This window comes from Rhinoderma darwinii, chromosome 5, assembly GCF_050947455.1.
Source record: "Rhinoderma darwinii isolate aRhiDar2 chromosome 5, aRhiDar2.hap1, whole genome shotgun sequence".
NCBI classification, from domain to species: domain Eukaryota; kingdom Metazoa; phylum Chordata; class Amphibia; order Anura; family Rhinodermatidae; genus Rhinoderma; species Rhinoderma darwinii.
In genome coordinates, this window is record NC_134691.1 from 1,785,508 (window position 1) to 1,806,891 (window position 21,384).

The 21,384-nt window shown below is 37.7% G+C and overlaps 1 protein-coding gene across 1 annotated transcript in view; it reads right to left on the reverse strand.

Annotated features, from left to right (window-relative positions):
* LOC142652289 (ubiquitin carboxyl-terminal hydrolase CYLD-like) overlaps nucleotides 1-21,384 on the reverse strand; it is a 56,762-nt gene that overhangs the window by 4,928 nt on the left and 30,450 nt on the right. Inside the window, exon 12 of the mRNA XM_075827941.1 lies at nucleotides 4,285-4,393. Within this exon, the coding sequence (XP_075684056.1) occupies nucleotides 4,285-4,393 (109 nt within the window). The remainder of the gene's footprint in view (nucleotides 1-4,284; nucleotides 4,394-21,384) is intronic.

Sequence of the window (21,384 nt, forward strand, 5' to 3'; positions counted from 1 at the left end):
AAACACACACAATATATACACATACATATAAAACATACACAATATATACACATGCATACAAAACACACAATATATACAAAAGCTTACAAAACACACACAATATATACACATGCATACAAAACAAAAAAAATATATAGATACACACAAAACATACACAATATATACACATACAAAACACACAATATATACACATGCTTACAAAACACACACAATATATACACATGCATACAAAACACACACAATATATACACATACACACAAAACACACTATATACACATACATACAAAACACACACAATATATACACATGCATACAAAACACACACAATATATACACATGCATATAAAACACACACAATATATACACATGCATACAAAACACACACAATATATACACATGCATACAAAACACACACAATATATACACATGCATACAAAACACACACAATATATACACATGCTTACAAAACACACACAATATATACACATGCATACAAAACACACACAATATATACACATGCATACAAAACACACACAATATATACACATGCATACAAAACACACACACACACAATATATACACATGCATACAAAACACACACAATATATACACATGCATACAAAACACACAATATATACACATACATACAAAACACACACACACACACACACACACACACACACACAATATATACACATGCATACAAAACACACACAATATATACACATGCATACAAAACACACACAATATATACACATACAAAACACACAATATATACACATGCTTACAAAACACACACAATATATACACATGCATACAAAACACACACAATATATACACATACACACAAAACACACTATATACACATACATACAAAACACACACAATATATACACATGCATACAAAACACACACAATATATACACATGCATATAAAACACACACAATATATACACATGCATACAAAACACACACAATATATACACATGCATACAAAACACACACAATATATACACATGCATACAAAACACACACAATATATACACATGCTTACAAAACACACACAATATATACACATGCATACAAAACACACACAATATATACACATGCATACAAAACACACACAATATATACACATGCATACAAAACACACACAATATATACACATGCATACAAAACACACACACACACAATATATACACATGCATACAAAACACACACAATATATACACATGCATACAAAACACACAATATATACACATACATACAAAACACACACACACACACAATATATACACATGCATACAAAACACACACAATATATACACATACATACAAAACATACACAATATATACACATACAAAACACACAATATATACACATGCATACAAAACACACACAATATATACACATGCATACAAAACACACACAATATATACACATGCATACAAAACACACACAATATATACACATGCATACAAAACACACACAATATATACACATGCATACAAAACACACACAATATATACACATGCATACAAAACACACACAATATATACACATGCATACAAAACACACACAATATATACACATGCATACAAAACACACACAATATATACACATGCATACAAAACACACACAATATATACACATGCATACAAAACACACACAATATATACACATGCATACAAAACACACACAATATATACACATGCATACAAAACACACACAATATATACACATGCATACAAAACACACACAATATATACACATGCATACAAAACACACACAATATATACACATGCATACAAAACACACACAATATATACAGATACAAAACACACACAATATATACACATACAAAACACACACAATATATACACATACATACAAAACACACACAATATATACACATACATACAAAACACACACAATATATACACATGCATACAAAACACACACAATATACACATACATACAAAACACACACAATATATACACATACATACAAAACACACATAATATATACACATACATACAAAACACACACAATATATACACATACATATAAAACATACACAATATATACACATACATACAAAACACACACAATATATACACATGCATACAAAACACACACAATATATACACATACAAAACACACACAATATATACACATACATACAAAACACACACAATATATACACATGCATACAAAACACACACAATATATACACATACATATAAAACATACACAATATATACACATACATACAAAACACACACAATATATACACATGCATACAAAACACACAATATATACACATGCTTACAAAACACACACAATATATACACACACAATATATACAGATACATACAAAACATACACAATATATACAGATACATACAAAACATACACAATATATACACATACAAAACACACAATATATACACATACAAAACACACAATATATACACATGCATACAAAACACACACAATATATACACATACATATAAAACATACACAATATATACACATGCATACAAAACACACACAATATATACACATGCATACAAAACACACACAATATATACACATGCATACAAAACACACACAATATATACACATGCATACAAAACACACACAATATATACACATGCATACAAAACACACACAATATATACACATGCATACAAAACACACACAATATATACAGATACAAAACACACACAATATATACACATACATACAAAACACACACAATATATACACATACATACAAAACACACACAATATATACACATACATACAAAACACACACAATATACACATACATACAAAACACACACAATATACACATACATACAAAACACACACAATATATACACATACATACAAAACACACACAATATATACACATACAAAACACACACAATATATACACATGCATACAAAACACACACAATATATACACATACAAAACACACACAATATATACACATACAAAACACACACAATATATACACATGCTTACAAAACACACACAATATATACACATGCATACAAAACACACACAATATATACACATACAAAACACACACAATATATACACATACAAAACACACACAATATATACACATACATACAAAACACACACAATATATACACATACATACAAAACACACACAATATATACACATACATACAAAAACACACACAATATATAGACATGCATACAAAACACACACAATATATACACATGCATACAAAACACACACAATATATACACATGCATACAAAACACACACAATATATACACATACATACAAAACACACACAATATATACACATACAAAACACACACAATATATACACATACAAAACACACACAATATATACACATGCATACAAAACACACACAATATATACACATGCATACAAAACACACACAATATATACACATGCTTACAAAACACACACAATATATACACATGCATACAAAACACACACAATATATACACATACAAAACACACATAATATATACACATACAAAACACACACAATATATACACATACATACAAAACACACACAATATATACACATACATACAAAACACACACAATATATAGACATGCATACAAAACACACACAATATAGACACATGCATACAAAACACACACAATATATACACATACATATAAAACACACACAATATATACACATGCATACAAAACACACACAATATATACACATGCATACAAAACACACAATATATACACATGCATACAAAACACACACAATATATACACATGCATACAAAACACACAATATATAAACATACATACAAAACACACACAATATATACAGATACAAAACACACACAATATATACACATACAAAACACACACAATATATACACATGCATACAAAACACACACAATATATACACATACATACAAAACACACACAATATATACAGATACAAAACACACACAATATATACACATACAAAACACACACAATATATACACATGCATACAAAACACACACAATATATACACATACATATAAAACACACACAATATATACACATACAAAACACACACAATATATACACATACATATAAAACATAGACAATATACACACATAAACACAAGACATACACCGGTGCACAGTGTCGAGCAGGAGATGCAGCCAGGACTTTCTATACATTTCTAATGAATCTGGACCTTGTGTAATTATTCTATAGAGTGAAAGACGGAGAACTCCAGACTCACCATCCGAGAGAAGATCCGTGACGTCCAACTCCAGAGAAGGAACAATCTTACTGAACATCTTATATTCCTTCCCGAACCGCGGCATCTGGATAATGAAGCAGGACGGGACCTGCAGATGATGAGCGACCACATTATAAACACTCCAGACATAAGGTCATGATTACTAGTTATAATAGTACCGGAGTGATATAAGAGGAGCGGCTGATATCAGTCACATATGATGTAATGTCTCTGGAGGATATAATAGTACTGGAGTGATATAAGAGGAGCGGCTGATATCAGTCACATATGATGTAATGTCTCTGGAGGATATAATAGTGCTGGAGTGATATAAGAGGAGCGGCTGATATCAGTCACATATGATGTAATGTCTCTGGAGGATATAATAGTACTGGAGTGATATAAGAGGAGCGGCTGATATCAGTCACACATATGATGTAATGTCTCTGGAGGATATAATCGTACTGGAGTGTTATAAGAGGAGCGGCTGATATCAGTCACACATATGATGTAATGTCTCTGGAGGATATAATAGTACTGGAGTGATATAAGAGGAGCGGCTGATATCAGTCACACATATGATGTAATGTCTCTGGAGGATATAATAGTACTGGAGTGTTATAAGAGGAGCGGCTGATATCAGTCACACATATGATGTAATGTCTCTGGAGGATATAATAGTACTGGAGTGATATAAGAGGAGCCGCTGATATCAGTCACATATGATGTAATGTCTCTGGAGGATATAATAGTGCTGGAGTGTTATAAGAGGAGCGGCTGATATCAGTCACACATATGATGTAATGTCTCTGGAGGATATAATAGTACTGGAGTGATATAAGAGGAGCGGCTGATATCAGTTACATATGATGTAATGTCTCTGGAGGATATAATAGTACTGGAGTGATATAAGAGGAGCGGCTGATATCAGTCACATATATGATGTAATGTCTCTGGAGGATATAATAGTGCTGGAGTGATATAAAAGAAGCGGCTGATATCAGTCACATATGATGTAATGTCTCTGGAGGATATAATAGTACTGGAGTGTTATAAGAGGAGCGGCTGATATCAGTCACATATGATGTAATGTCTCTGGAGGATATAATAGTACTGGAGTGATATAAGAGGAGCGGCTGATATCAGTCACACATATGATGTAATGTCTCTGGAGGATATAATAGTGCTGGAGTGTTATAAGAGGAGCGGCTGATATCAGTCACACATATAATGTAATGTCTCTGGAGGATATAATAGGGCTGGAGTGTTATAAGAGGAGCGGCTGATATCAGTCACACATATAATGTAATGTCTCTGGAGGATATAATAGTGCTGGAGTGTTATAAGAGGAGCGGCTGATATCAGTCACACATATGATGTAATGTCTCTGGAGGATATAATAGTGCTGGAGTGATATAAGAGGAGCGACTGATATCAGTCACATATGATGTAATGTCTCTGGAGGATATAATAGTGCTGGAGTGATATAAGAGGAGCGGCTCATATCAGTCACATATGATGTAATGTCTCTGGAGGATATAATAGTGCTGGAGTGATATAAGAGGAGCGGCTGATATCAGTCACACATATGATGTAATGTCTCTGGAGGATATAATAGTACTGGAGTGATATAAGAGGAGCGGCTGATATCAGTCACACATGATGTAATGTCTCTGGAGGATATACTAGTGCTGGAGTGTTATAAGAGGAGCGGCTGATATCAGTCACACATATGATGTAATGTCTCTGGAGGATATAATAGTACTGGAGTGTTATAAGAGGAGCGGCTGATATCAGTCACACATATGATGTAATGTCTCTAGAGGATATAATAGTGCTGGAGTGATATAAGAGGAGCGGCTGATATCAGTCACACATATGATGTAATGTCTCTGGAGGATATAATAGTGCTGGAGTGTTATAAGAGGAGCGGCTGATATCAGTCACACATATGATGTAATGTCTCTGGAGGATATAATAATGCTGGAGTGTTATAGGAGAAGCGGCTGATATCAGTCACATATGATGTAATGTCTCTGGAGGATATAATAGTACTGGAGTGATATAAGAGGAGCGGCTGATATCAGTCACATATGATGTAATGTCTCTGGAGGATATAAAAGTGCTGGAGTGATATAAGAGGAGCGGCTGATATCAGTCACACATATGATGTAATGTCTCTGGAGGATATAATAGTGCTGGAGTGTTATAAGAGGAGCGGCTGATATCAGTCACACATATGATGTAATGTCTCTGGAGGATATAATAGTACTGGAGTGATATAAGAGGAGCCGCTGATATCAGTCACATATGATGTAATGTCTCTGGAGGATATAATAGTGCTGGAGTGTTATAAGAGGAGCGGCTGATATCAGTCACACATATGATGTAATGTCTCTGGAGGATATAATAGTACTGGAGTGATATAAGAGGAGCGGCTGATATCAGTTACATATGATGTAATGTCTCTGGAGGATATAATAGTACTGGAGTGATATAAGAGGAGCGGCTGATATCAGTCACATATATGATGTAATGTCTCTGGAGGATATAATAGTGCTGGAGTGATATAAAAGAAGCGGCTGATATCAGTCACATATGATGTAATGTCTCTGGAGGATATAATAGTACTGGAGTGTTATAAGAGGAGCGGCTGATATCAGTCACATATGATGTAATGTCTCTGGAGGATATAATAGTACTGGAGTGATATAAGAGGAGCGGCTGATATCAGTCACACATATGATGTAATGTCTCTGGAGGATATAATAGTGCTGGAGTGTTATAAGAGGAGCGGCTGATATCAGTCACACATATAATGTAATGTCTCTGGAGGATATAATAGGGCTGGAGTGTTATAAGAGGAGCGGCTGATATCAGTCACACATATGATGTAATGTCTCTGGAGGATATAATAGTGCTGGAGTGATATAAGAGGAGCGACTGATATCAGTCACATATGATGTAATGTCTCTGGAGGATATAATAGTGCTGGAGTGATATAAGAGGAGCGGCTCATATCAGTCACATATGATGTAATGTCTCTGGATGATATAATAGTGCTGGAGTGATATAAGAGGAGCGGCTGATATCAGTCACACATATGATGTAATGTCTCTGGAGGATATAATAGTACTGGAGTGATATAAGAGGAGCGGCTGATATCAGTCACACATGATGTAATGTCTCTGGAGGATATACTAGTGCTGGAGTGTTATAAGAGGAGCGGCTGATATCAGTCACACATATGATGTAATGTCTCTGGAGGATATAATAGTACTGGAGTGTTATAAGAGGAGCGGCTGATATCAGTCACACATATGATGTAATGTCTCTAGAGGATATAATAGTGCTGGAGTGATATAAGAGGAGCGGCTGATATCAGTCACACATATGATGTAATGTCTCTGGAGGATATAATAGTGCTGGAGTGTTATAAGAGGAGCGGCTGATATCAGTCACACATATGATGTAATGTCTCTGGAGGATATAATAATGCTGGAGTGTTATAGGAGAAGCGGCTGATATCAGTCACATATGATGTAATGTCTCTGGAGGATATAATAGTACTGGAGTGATATAAGAGGAGCGGCTGATATCAGTCACATATGATGTAATGTCTCTGGAGGATATAAAAGTGCTGGAGTGATATAAGAGGAGCGGCTGATATCAGTCACACATATGATGTAATGTCTCTGGAGGATATAATAGTGCTGGAGTGTTATAAGAGGAGCGGCTGATATCAGTCACACATATGATGTAATGTCTCTGGAGGATATAATAGTGCTGGAGTGTTATAAGAGGAGCGGCTGATATCAGTCACACATATGATGTAATGTCTCTGGAGGATATAATAGTGCTGGAGTGTTATAAGAGGAGCGGCTGATATCAGTCACACATATGATGTAATGTCTGGAGGATATAATAGTACTGGAGTGTTATAAGAGGAGCGGCTGATATCAGTCACACATATGATGTAATTTCTCTGGAGGATATAATAGTACTGGAGTGTTATAAGAGGAGCGGCTGATATCAGTCACACATATGATGTAATTTCTCTGGAGGATATAATAGTACTGGAGTGTTATAAGAGGAGCGGCTGATATCAGTCACACATATGATGTAATGTCTCTGGAGGATATAATAGTACTGGAGTGATATAAGAGGAGCGGCTGATATCAGTCACACATATGATGTAATGTCTCTGGAGGATATAATAGTACTGGAGTGATATAAGAGGAGCGGCTGATATCAGTCACATATGATGTAATGTCTCTGGAGGATATAATAGTGCTGGAGTGTTATAAGAGGAGCGGCTGATATCAGTCACACATATGATGTAATGTCTCTGGAGGATATAATAGTGCTGGAGTGATATAAGAGGAGCGGCTGATATCAGTCACATATGATGTAATGTCTCTGGAGGATAGAATAGTACTGGAGTGTTATAAGAGGAGCGGCTGATATCAGTCTAACATATGATGTAATGTCTCTGGAGGATATAATAGTGCTGGAGCGTTATAAGAGGAGCAGCTGATATCAGTCACACATATGATGTAATGTCACTGGAGGATATAATAGTACTGGAGCGTTATAAGAGGAGCGGCTGATATCAGTCACATATGATGTAATGTCTCTGGAGGATATAATAGTGCTGGAGTGTTATAAGAGGAGCGGCTGATATCAGTCACATATATGATGTAATGTCTCTGGAGGATATAATAGTACTGGAGTGATATAAGAGAAGCTGCTGATATCAGTCACATATGATGTAATGTCTCTGGAGGATATAATAGTGCTGGAGTGTTATAAGAGGAGCGGCTGATATCAGTCACACTATTGATGTAATGTCTCTGGAGGATATAATAGTACTGGAGTGTTATAAGAGGAGCGGCTGATATCAGTCACATATTATGTAATGTCTCTGGAGGATATAATAGTGCAGGAGTGATATAAGAGGAGCGGCTGATATCAGTCACACATATGAAATAATGTCTCTGGAGGATATAATAGTACTGGAGTGATATAAGAGGAGCGGCTGATATCAGTCACACATATGATGTAATGTCTCTGGAGGATATAATAGTGCTGGAGTGTTATTAGAGGAGCGGCTGATATCAGTCACACATATGATGTAATGTCTCTGGAGGATATAATAGTGCTGGAGTGATATAAGAGGAGCGGCTGATATCAGTCACATATGATGTAATGTCTCTGGAGGATATAATAGTACTGGAGTGATATAAGAGGAGCGGCTGATATCAGTCACACATATGATGTAATGTCTCTGGAGGATATAATAGTGCTGGAGTGATATAAGAGGAGCGGCTGATATCAGTCACACATATGATGTAATGTCTCTGGAGGATATAATAGTGCTGGAGTGTTATAAGAGGAGCGGCTGATATCAGTCACACATATGATGTAATGTCTGGAGGATATAATAGTACTGGAGTGTTATAAGAGGAGCGGCTGATATCAGTCACACATATGATGTAATTTCTCTGGAGGATATAATAGTACTGGAGTGTTATAAGAGGAGCAGCTGATATCAGTCACACATATGATGTAATTTCTCTGGAGGATATAATAGTACTGGAGTGTTATAAGAGGAGCGGCTGATATCAGTCACAAATATGATGTAATGTCTCTGGAGGATATAATAGTACTGGAGTGATATAAGAGGAGCGGCTGATATCAGTCACATATGATGTAATGTCTCTGGAGGATATAATAGTACTGGAGTGATATAAGAGGAGCGGCTGATATCAGTCACATATGATGTAATGTCTCTGGAGGATATAATAGTGCTGGAGTGTTATAAGAGGAGCGGCTGATATCAGTCACACATATGATGTAATGTCTCTGGAGGATAGAATAGTACTGGAGTGTTATAAGAGGAGCGGCTGATATCAGTCTAACATATGATGTAATGTCTCTGGAGGATATAATAGTACTGGAGTGATATAAGAGGAGCGGCTGATATCAGTCACACATATGATGTAATGTCTCTGGAGGATATAATAGTACTGGAGTGTTATAAGAGGAGCGGCTGATATCAGTCACATATAATGTAATGTCTCTGGAGGATATAATAGTGCTGGAATGATATAAGAGGAGCGGCTGATATCAGTCACACATATGATGTAATGTCTCTGGAGGATATAATAGTGCTGGAGCGTTATAAGAGGAGCAGCTGATAACAGTCACACATATGATGTAATGTCTAGAGGATATAATAGTACTGGAGTGTTATAAGAGGAGCGGCTGATATCAGTCACATATATGATGTAATGTCTCTGGAGGATATAATAGTACTGGAGTGTTATAAGAGGAGCGGCTGATATCAGTCACACATATGATGTAATGTCTAGAGGATATAATAGTACTGGAGTGTTATAAGAGGAGCGGCTGATATCAGTCACATATATGATGTAATGTCACTGGAGGATATAATAGTACTGGAGCGTTATAAGAGGAGCGGCTGATATCAGTCACATATGATGTAATGTCTCTGGAGGATATAATAGTGCTGGAGTGTTATAAGAGGAGCGGCTGATATCAGTCACATATGATGTAATGTCTCTGGAGGATATAATAGTGCTGGAGTGTTATAAGAGGAGCGGCTGATATCAGTCACATATGATGTAATGTCTCTGGAGGATATAATAGTGCTGGAGTGATATAAGAGGAGCGGCTGATATCGGTCACATATGATGTAATATCTCTGGAGGATATAATAGTGCTGGAGTGATATAAGAGGAGCGGCTGATATCAGTCACACATATGATGTAATGTCTCTGGAGGATATAATAGTGCTGGAGTGATATAAGAGGAGCGGCTGATATCAGTCACACATATGATGTAATGTCTCTGGAAGATATAATAGTGCTGGAGCGTTATAAGAGGAGCGGCTGATATCAGTCACATATATGATGTAATGTCTCTGGAGGATATAATAGTACTGGAGTGTTATAAGAGGAGCGGCTGATATCAGTCACACATATGATGTAATGTCTAGAGGATATAATAGTACTGGAGTGTTATAAGAGGAGCGGCTGATATCAGTCACATATATGATGTAATGTCACTGGAGGATATAATAGTACTGGAGCGTTATAAGAGGAGCGGCTGATATCAGTCACATATGATGTAATGTCTCTGGAGGATATAATAGTGCTGGAGTGTTATAAGAGGAGCGGCTGATATCAGTCACATATGATGTAATGTCTCTGGAGGATATAATAGTGCTGGAGTGTTATAAGAGGAGCGGCTGATATCAGTCACATATGATGTAATGTCTCTGGAGGATATAATAGTGCTGGAGTGATATAAGAGGAGCGGCTGATATCGGTCACATATGATGTAATATCTCTGGAGGATATAATAGTGCTGGAGTGATATAAGAGGAGCGGCTGATATCAGTCACACATATGATGTAATGTCTCTGGAGGATATAATAGTGCTGGAGTGATATAAGAGGAGCGGCTGATATCAGTCACACATATGATGTAATGTCTCTGGAAGATATAATAGTGCTGGAGCGTTATAAGAGGAGCGGCTGATATCAGTCACATATATGATGTAATGTCTCTGGAGGATATAATAGTACTGGAGTGATATAAGAGAAGCGGCTGATATCAGTCACATATGATGTAATGTCTCTGGAGGATATAATAGTACTGGAGTGTTATAAGAGGAGCGGCTGATATCAGTCACATATGATGTAATGTCTCTGGAGGATATAATAGTGCTGGAGTGATATAAGAGGAGCGGCTGATATCAGTCACACATATGAAATAATGTCTCTGGAGGATATAATAGTACTGGAGTGATATAAGAGGAGCGGCTGATATCAGTGACACATATGATGTAATGTCTCTGGAGGATATAATGGTGCTGGAGTGTTATAAGAGGAGCGGCTGATATCAGTCACACATATGATGTAATGTCTCTGGAGGATATAATAGTGCTGGAGTGATATAAGAGGAGCGGCTGATATCAGTCACATATGATGTAATGTCTCTGGAGGATATAATAGTACTGGAGTGTTATAAGAGGAGCGGCTGATATCAGTCACATATGATGTAATGTCTCTGGAGGATATAATAGTACTGGAGTGATATAAGAGGAGCGGCTGATATCAGTCACACATATGATGTAATGTCTCTGGAGGATATAATAGTACTGGAGTGTTATAAGAGTAGCGGCTGATATCAGTCACATATGATGTAATGTCTCTGGAGGATATAATAGTACTGGAGTGTTATAAGAGGAGCGGCTGATATCAGTCACATATATGATGTAATGTCTCTGGAGGATATAATAGTGTGGAGTGATATAAGAGGGGCGGCTGATATCAGTCACACATATGATGTAATGTCTCTGGAGGATATAATAGTGCTGGAGTGATATAAGAGGAGCGGCTGATATCAGTCACACATATGATGTAATGTCTCTGGAGGATATAATAGTACTGGAGTGATATAAGAGGAGCGGCTGATATCAGTCACACATATGATGTAATGTCTCTGTAGGATATAATAGTGCTGGAGTGTTATAAGAGGAGCGGCTGATATCAGTCACACATATGATGTAATGTCTCTGGAGGATATAATAGTGCTGGAGTGATATAAGAGGAGCGGCTGATATCAGTCACATATGATGTAATGTCTCTGGAGGATATAATAGTACTGGAGTGTTATAAGAGGAGCAGCTGATATCAGTCACACATATGATATAATGTCTCTGGAGGATATAATAGTGCTGGAGTGATATAAGAGGAGCGGCTGATATCAGTCACACATATGATGTAATGTCTCTGGAGGATATAATAGTACTGGAGTGTTATAAGAGGAGCGGCTGATATCAGTCACACGTATGATGTAATGTCTCTGGAGGATATAATAGTGCTGGAGTGTTATAAGAGGAGCGACCGATATCAGTCACACATATGATGTAATGTCTCTGTAGGATATAATAGTGCTGGAGTGTTATAAGAGGAGCGGCTGATATCAGTCACACATATGATGTAATGTCTCTGGAGGATATAATAGTGCTGGAGTGATATAAGAGGAGCGGCTGATATCAGTCACATATGATGTAATGTCTCTGGAGGATATAATAGTGCTGGAGTGATATAAGAGGAGCGGCTGATATCAGTCACCCATATGATGTAATGTCTCTGGAGGATATAATAGTACTGGAGTGATATAAGAGGAGCGGCTGATATCAATCACACATGATGTAATGTCTCTGAAGGATATAGTAGTGCTGGAGTGTTATAAGAGGAGCGGCTGATATCAGTCACACATATGATGTAATGTCTCTGGAGGATATAATAGTGCTGGAGTGATATAAGAGGAGCGGCTGATATCAGTCACATATGATGTAATGTCTCTGGAGGATATAATAGTACTGGAGTGTTATAAGAGGAGCAGCTGATATCAGTCACACATATGATGTAATGTCACTGGAGGATATAATAGTACTGGAGTGATATAAGAGGAGCGGCTGATATCAGTCACATATGATGTAATGTCTCTGGAGGATATAATAGTGCTGGAGTGTTATAAGAGGAGCGGCTGATATCAGTCACATATATGATGTAATGTCTCTGGAGGATATAATAGTACTGGAGTGATATAAGAGGAGCGGCTGATATCAGTCACATATGATGCAATGTCTGGAGGATATAATAGTACTGGAGTGATATAAGAGGAGCGGCTGATATCAGTCACATATGATGTAATGTCTGGAGGATATAATAGTACTGGAGTGATATAAGAGGAGCGGCTGATATCAGTCACACATATGATGTAATGTCTCTGGAGGATATAATAGTACTGGAGCGTTATAAGAGGAGCGGCTGATATCAGTCACATATGATGTAATGTCTCTGGAGGATATAATAGTGCTGGAGTGTTATAAGAGGAGCGGCTGATATCAGTCACATATGATGTAATGTCTCTGGAGGATATAATAGTACTGGAGTGATATAAGAGGAGCACCTGATATCAGTCACACATATGATGTAATGTCTCTGGAGGATATAATAGTACTGGAGTGATATAAGAGGAGCGGCTGATATCAGTCACACATATGATGTAATGTCTCTGGTGGATATAATAAAGCTGGAGTGATATAAGAGGAGCGGCTGATATCAGTCACACATATGATGTAATGTCTCTGGAGGATATAATAGTACTGGAGTGTTAGAGGAGCGGCTGATATCAGTCACACATATGATGTAATGTCTCTGGAGGATATAATAGTGCTGGAGTGATATAAGAGGAGCGGCTGATATCAGTCACATATGATGTAATGTCTCTGGAGGATATAATAGTGCTGGAGTGATATAAGAGGAGCGGCTGATATCAGTCACATATGATGTAATGTCTCTGGAGGATATAATAGTACTGGAGTGATATAAGAGGAGCGGCTGATATCAGTCACATATATGATGTAATGTCTCTGGAGGATATAATAGTGCTGGAGTGATATAAGAGGAGCGGCTGATATCAGTCACATATGATGTAATGTCTCTGGAGGATATAATAGTGCTGGAGTGTTATAAGAGGAGTGGCTGATATCAGTCACACATATGATGTAATGTCTCTGGAGGATATAATAGTACTGGAGTGTTATAAGAGGAGCGGCTGATATCAGTCACACATATGATGTAATGTCTCTGGAGGATATAATAGTGCTGGAGTGTTATAAGAGGAGCGGCTGATATCAGTCACATATGATGTAATGTCTGGAGGATATAATAGTACTGGAGTGATATAAGAGGAGAGGCTGATATCAGTCACATATGATGTAATGTCTCTGGAGGATATAATAGTGTGGAGTGTTATAAGAGGAGCGGCTGATATCAGTCACATATGATGTAATGTCTGGAGGATATAATAGTACTGGAGTGTTATAAGAGGAGCCGCTGATATCAGTCACACATATGATGTAATGTCTCTGGAGGATATAATAGTACTGGAGTGATATAAGAGGAGCGGCTGATATCAGTCACATATGATGTAATGTCTCTGGAGGATATAATAGTACTGGAGTGTTATAAGAGGAGCGGCTGATATCAGTCACACATATGATGTAATGTCTCTGGAGGATATAATAGTGCTGCAGTGTTATAAGAGGAGCGGCTGATATCAGTCACACATATGATGTAATGTCTCTGGAGGATATAATAGTACTGGAGTGTTATAAGAGGAGCGGCTGATATCAGTCACATATGATGTAATGTCTCTGGAGGATATAATAGTACGGGAGTGATATAAGAGGAGCGGCTGATATCAGTCACATATATGATGTAATGTCTCTGGAGGATATAATAGTACTGGAGTGATATAAGAGGAGCGGCTGATATCAGTCACATATGATGTAATGTCTCTGGTGGATATAATAAAGCTGGAGTGATATAAGAGGAGCGGCTGATATCAGTCACACATATGATGTAATGTCTCTGGAGGATATAATAGTACTGGAGTGTTATAAGAGGAGCGGCTGATATCAGTCACACATATGATGTAATGTCTCTGGAGGCTATAATAGTGCTGGAGTGATATAAGAGGAGCGGCTGATATCAGTCACATATGATGTAATGTCTCTGGAGGATATAATAGTGCTGGAGTGATATAAGAGGAGCGGCTGATATCAGTCACATATGATGTAATGTCTCTGGGGGATATAATAGTACTGGAGTGATATAAGAGGAGCGGCTGATATCAGTCACACATATGATGTAATGTCTCTGGGGGATATAATAGTACTGGAGTGATATAAGAGGAGCGGCTGATATCAGTCACACATATATGATGTAATGTCTCTGGAGGATATAATAGTACTGGAGTGTTATAAGAGGAGCGGCTGATATCAGTCACATATGATGTAATGTCTCTGGAGGATATAATAGTACTGGAGTGATATAAGAGGTGCGGCTGATATCAGTCACATATGATGTAATGTCTCTGGAGGATATAATAGTGCTGGAGTGATATAAGAGGAGCGGCTGATATCAGTCACATATGATGTAATGTCTCTGGAGGATATAATAGTACTGGAGTGATATAAGAGGAGCTGCTGATATCAGTCACATATATGATGTAATGTCTCTGGAGGATATAATAGTACTGGAGGATATAAGAGGAGCGGCTGATATCAGTCACATATATGATGTAATGTCTCTGGAGGATATAATAGTGCTGGAGTGATATAAGAGGAGCGGCTGATATCAGTCACATATGATGTAATGTCTCTGGAGGATATAATAGTGCTGGAGTGTTATAAGAGGAGCGGCTGATATCAGTCACACATATGATGTAATGTCTCTGGAGGATATAATAGTACTGGAGTGATATAAGAGGAGTGGCTGATATCAGTCACATATGATGTAATGTCTCTGGAGGATATAATAGTGCTGGAGTGATATAAGAGGAGTGGCTGATATCAGTCACACATATGATGTAATGTCTCTGGAGGATATAATAGTACTGGAGTGTTATAAGAGGAGCGGCTGATATCAGTCACATATGATGTAATGTCTCTGGAGGATATAATAGTGTGGAGTGTTATAAGAGAAGCGGCTGATATCAGTCACACATATGATGTAATGTCTCTGGAGGATATAATAGTACTGGAGTGTTATAAGAGGAGCAGCTGATATCAGTCACATATGATGTAATGTCTGGAGGATATAATAGTACTGGAGTGTTATAAGAGGAGCCGCTGATATCAGTCACATATGATGTAATGTCTCTGGAGGATATAATAGTACTGGAGTGTTATAAGAGGAGCGGCTGATATCAGTCACACATATGATGTAATGTCTCTGGAGGATATAATAGTGCTGCAGTGTTATAAGAGGAGCGGCTGATATCAGTCACACATATGATGTAATGTCTCTGGAGGATATAATAGTACTGGAGTGTTATAAGAGGAGCGGCTGATATCAGTCACATATGATGTAATGTCTCTGGAGGATATAATAGTACGGGAGTGATATAAGAGGAGCGGCTGATATCAGTCACATATATGATGTAATGTCTCTGGAGGATATAATAGTACTGGAGTGATATAAGAGGAGCGGCTGATATCAGTCACACATATGATGTAATGTCTCTGGTGGATATAATAAAGCTGGAGTGATATAAGAGGAGCGGCTGATATCAGTCACACATATGATGTAATGTCTCTGGAGGATATAATAGTACTGGAGTGTTATAAGAGGAGCGGCTGATATCAGTCACACATATGATGTAATGTCTCTGGAGGCTATAATAGTGCTGGAGTGATATAAGAGGAGCGGCTGATATCAGTCACATATGATGTAATGTCTCTGGAGGATATAATAGTGCTGGAGTGATATAAGAGGAGCGGCTGATATCAGTCACATATGATGTAATGTCTCTGGGGGATATAATAGTACTGGAGTGATATAAGAGGAGCGGCTGATATCAGTCACACATATGATGTAATGTCTCTGGGGGATATAATAGTACTGGAGTGATATAAGAGGAGCGGCTGATATCAGTCACACATATATGATGTAATGTCTCTGGAGGATATAATAGTACTGGAGTGTTATAAGAGGAGCGGCTGATATCAGTCACATATGATGTAATGTCTCTGGAGGATATAATAGTACTGGAGTGATATAAGAGGTGCGGCTGATATCAGTCACATATGATGTAATGTCTCTGGAGGATATAATAGTGCTGGAGTGATATAAGAGGAGCGGCTGATATCAGTCACATATGATGTAATGTCTCTGGAGGATATAATAGTACTGGAGTGATATAAGAGGAGCTGCTGATATCAGTCACATATATGATGTAATGTCTCTGGAGGATATAATAGTACTGGAGGATATAAGAGGAGCGGCTGATATCAGTCACATATATGATGTAATGTCTCTGGAGGATATAATAGTGCTGGAGTGATATAAGAGGAGCGGCTGATATCAGTCACATATGATGTAATGTCTCTGGAGGATATAATAGTGCTGGAGTGTTATAAGAGGAGCGGCTGATATCAGTCACACATATGATGTAATGTCTCTGGAGGATATAATAGTACTGGAGTGATATAAGAGGAGTGGCTGATATCAGTCACATATGATGTAATGTCTCTGGAGGATATAATAGTGCTGGAGTGATATAAGAGGAGTGGCTGATATCAGTCACACATATGATGTAATGTCTCTGGAGGATATAATAGTACTGGAGTGTTATAAGAGGAGCGGCTGATATCAGTCACATATGATGTAATGTCTCTGGAGGATATAATAGTGTGGAGTGTTATAAGAGAAGCGGCTGATATCAGTCACACATATGATGTAATGTCTCTGGAGGATATAATAGTACTGGAGTGTTATAAGAGGAGCAGCTGATATCAGTCACATATGATGTAATGTCTGGAGGATATAATAGTACTGGAGTGTTATAAGAGGAGCCGCTGATATCAGTCACATATGATGTAATGTCTCTGGAGGATATAATAGTACTGGAGTGTTATAAGAGGAGCGGCTGATATCAGTCACACATATGATGTAATGTCTCTGGAGGATATAATAGTGCTGCAGTGTTATAAGAGGAGCGGCTGATATCAGTCACACATATGATGTAATGTCTCTGGAGGATATAATAGTGCTGCAGTGTTATAAGAGGAGCGGCTGATATCAGTCACACATATGATGTAATGTCTCTGGAGGATATAATAGTGCTGCAGTGTTATAAGAGGAGCGGCTGATATCAGTCACACATATGATGTAATGTCTCTGGAGGATATAATAGTGCTGCAGTGTTATAAGAGGAGCGGCTGATATCAGTCACACATATGATGTAATGTCTCTGGAGGATATAATAGTACTGGAGTGATATAAGAGGAGCGGCTGATATCAGTCACATATGATGTAATGTCTCTGGAGGATATAATAGTACTGGAGTGTTATAAGAGGAGCGGCTGATATCAGTCACATATATGATGTAATGTCTCTGGAGGATATAATAGTACTGGAGTGATATAAGAGGAGCGGCTGATATCAGTCACATATGATGTAATGTCTCTGGAGGATATAATAGTGCTGGAGCTTTATAAGGGGAGCGGCTGATATCAGTCACATATGATGTAATGTCTCTGGAGGATATAATAGTGCTGGAGTGTTATAAGAGGAGCGGCTGATATCAGTCACATATATGATGTAATGTCTCTGGAGGATATAATAGTACTGGAGTGTTATAAGAGGAGCGGCTGATATCAGTCACACATATGATGTAATGTCTCTGGAAGATATAATAGTGCTGGAGCGTTATAAGAGGAGCGGCTGATATCAGTCACATATATGATGTAATGTCTCTGGAGGATATAATAGTACTGGAGTGATATAAGAGAAGCGGCTGATATCAGTCACATATGATGTAATGTGTCTGGAGGATATAATAGTGCTGGAGTGTTATAAGAGGAGCGGCTGATATCAGTCACACATATGATGTAATGTCTCTGGAGGATATAATAGTACTGGAGTGATATAAGAGGAGCGGCTGATATCACTCACATATGATGTAATGTCTCTGGAGGATATAATAGTGCTGGAGTGATATAAGAGGAGCGGCTGATATCAGTCACACATATGATGTAATGTCTCTGGAGGATATAATAGTACTGGAGTGTTATAAGAGGAGCGGCTGATATCAGTCACACATATGATGTAATGTCTCTGGAGGATATAATAGTGCTGGAGCGTTATAAGAGGAGCGGCTGATATCAGTCACACATATGATGTAATGTCTCTGGTGGATATAATAGTGCTGGAGTGATATAAGAGGAGCGGCTGATATCAGTCACACATATGATGTAATGTCTCTGGAGGATATAATAGTGCTGGAGTGATATAAGAGGAGCTGCTGATATCAGTCACATATGATGTAATGTCTCTGGAGGATATAATAGTACTGGAGTGATATAAGAGGAGCGGCTGATATCAGTCACATATGATGTAATGTCTCTGGAGGATATAATAGTACTGGAGTGATATAAGAGGAGCGGCTGATATCAGTCACACATATGATGTAATATCTCTGGAGGATATAATAGTGCTGGAGTGATATAAGAAGAGCGGCTGATATCAGTCACACATATGATGTAATGTCTCTGGAGGATATAATAGTACTGGAGTGATATAAGAGGAGCGGCTGATATCAGTCACATATGATGTAATGTCTCTGGGGGATATAATAGTACTGGAGTGATATAAGAGGAGCGGCTGATATCAGTCACACATATGATGTAATGTCTCTGGAGGATATAATAGTGCTGGAGTGATATAAGAGGAGCGGCTGATATCAGTCACATATGATGTAATGTCTCTGGAGGATATAATAGTACTGGAGGATATAAGAGGAGCTGCTGATATCAGTCACACATATGATGTAATGTCTCTGGAGGATATAATAGTACTGGAGTGATATAAGAGGAGCGGCTGATATCAGTCACACATATGATGTAATGTCTCTGGAGGATATAATAGTACTGGAGTGATATAAGAGGAGCGGCTGATATCAGTCACACATATGATGTAATGTCTCTGGAGATATAATAGTGCTGGAGTGATATAAGAGGAGCGGCTGATATCAGTCACACATATGATGTGATGTCTCTGGAGGATATAATAGTACTGGAGTGTTATAAGAGGAGCGGCTGATATCAGTCACACATATGATGTAATGTCTCTGGAGGATATAATAGTACTGGAGTGTTATAAGAGGAGCGGCTGATATCAGTCACACATATGATGTAATGTCTCTGGAGGACATAATAGTACTGGAGTGTTATAAGAGGAGCGGCTGATATCAGTCACATATGATGTAATGTCTCTGGAGGATATAATAGTGCTGGAGTGTTATAAGAGGAGCGGCTGATATCAGTCACATATGATGTAATGTCTCTGGAGGATATAATAGTGCTGGAGTGTTATAAGAGGAGAGGCTGATATCAGTCACACATATGATGTAATGTCTCTGGAGGATATAATAGTACTGGAGTGATATAAGAGGTGCGGCTGATATCAGTCACACATATGATGTAATGTCT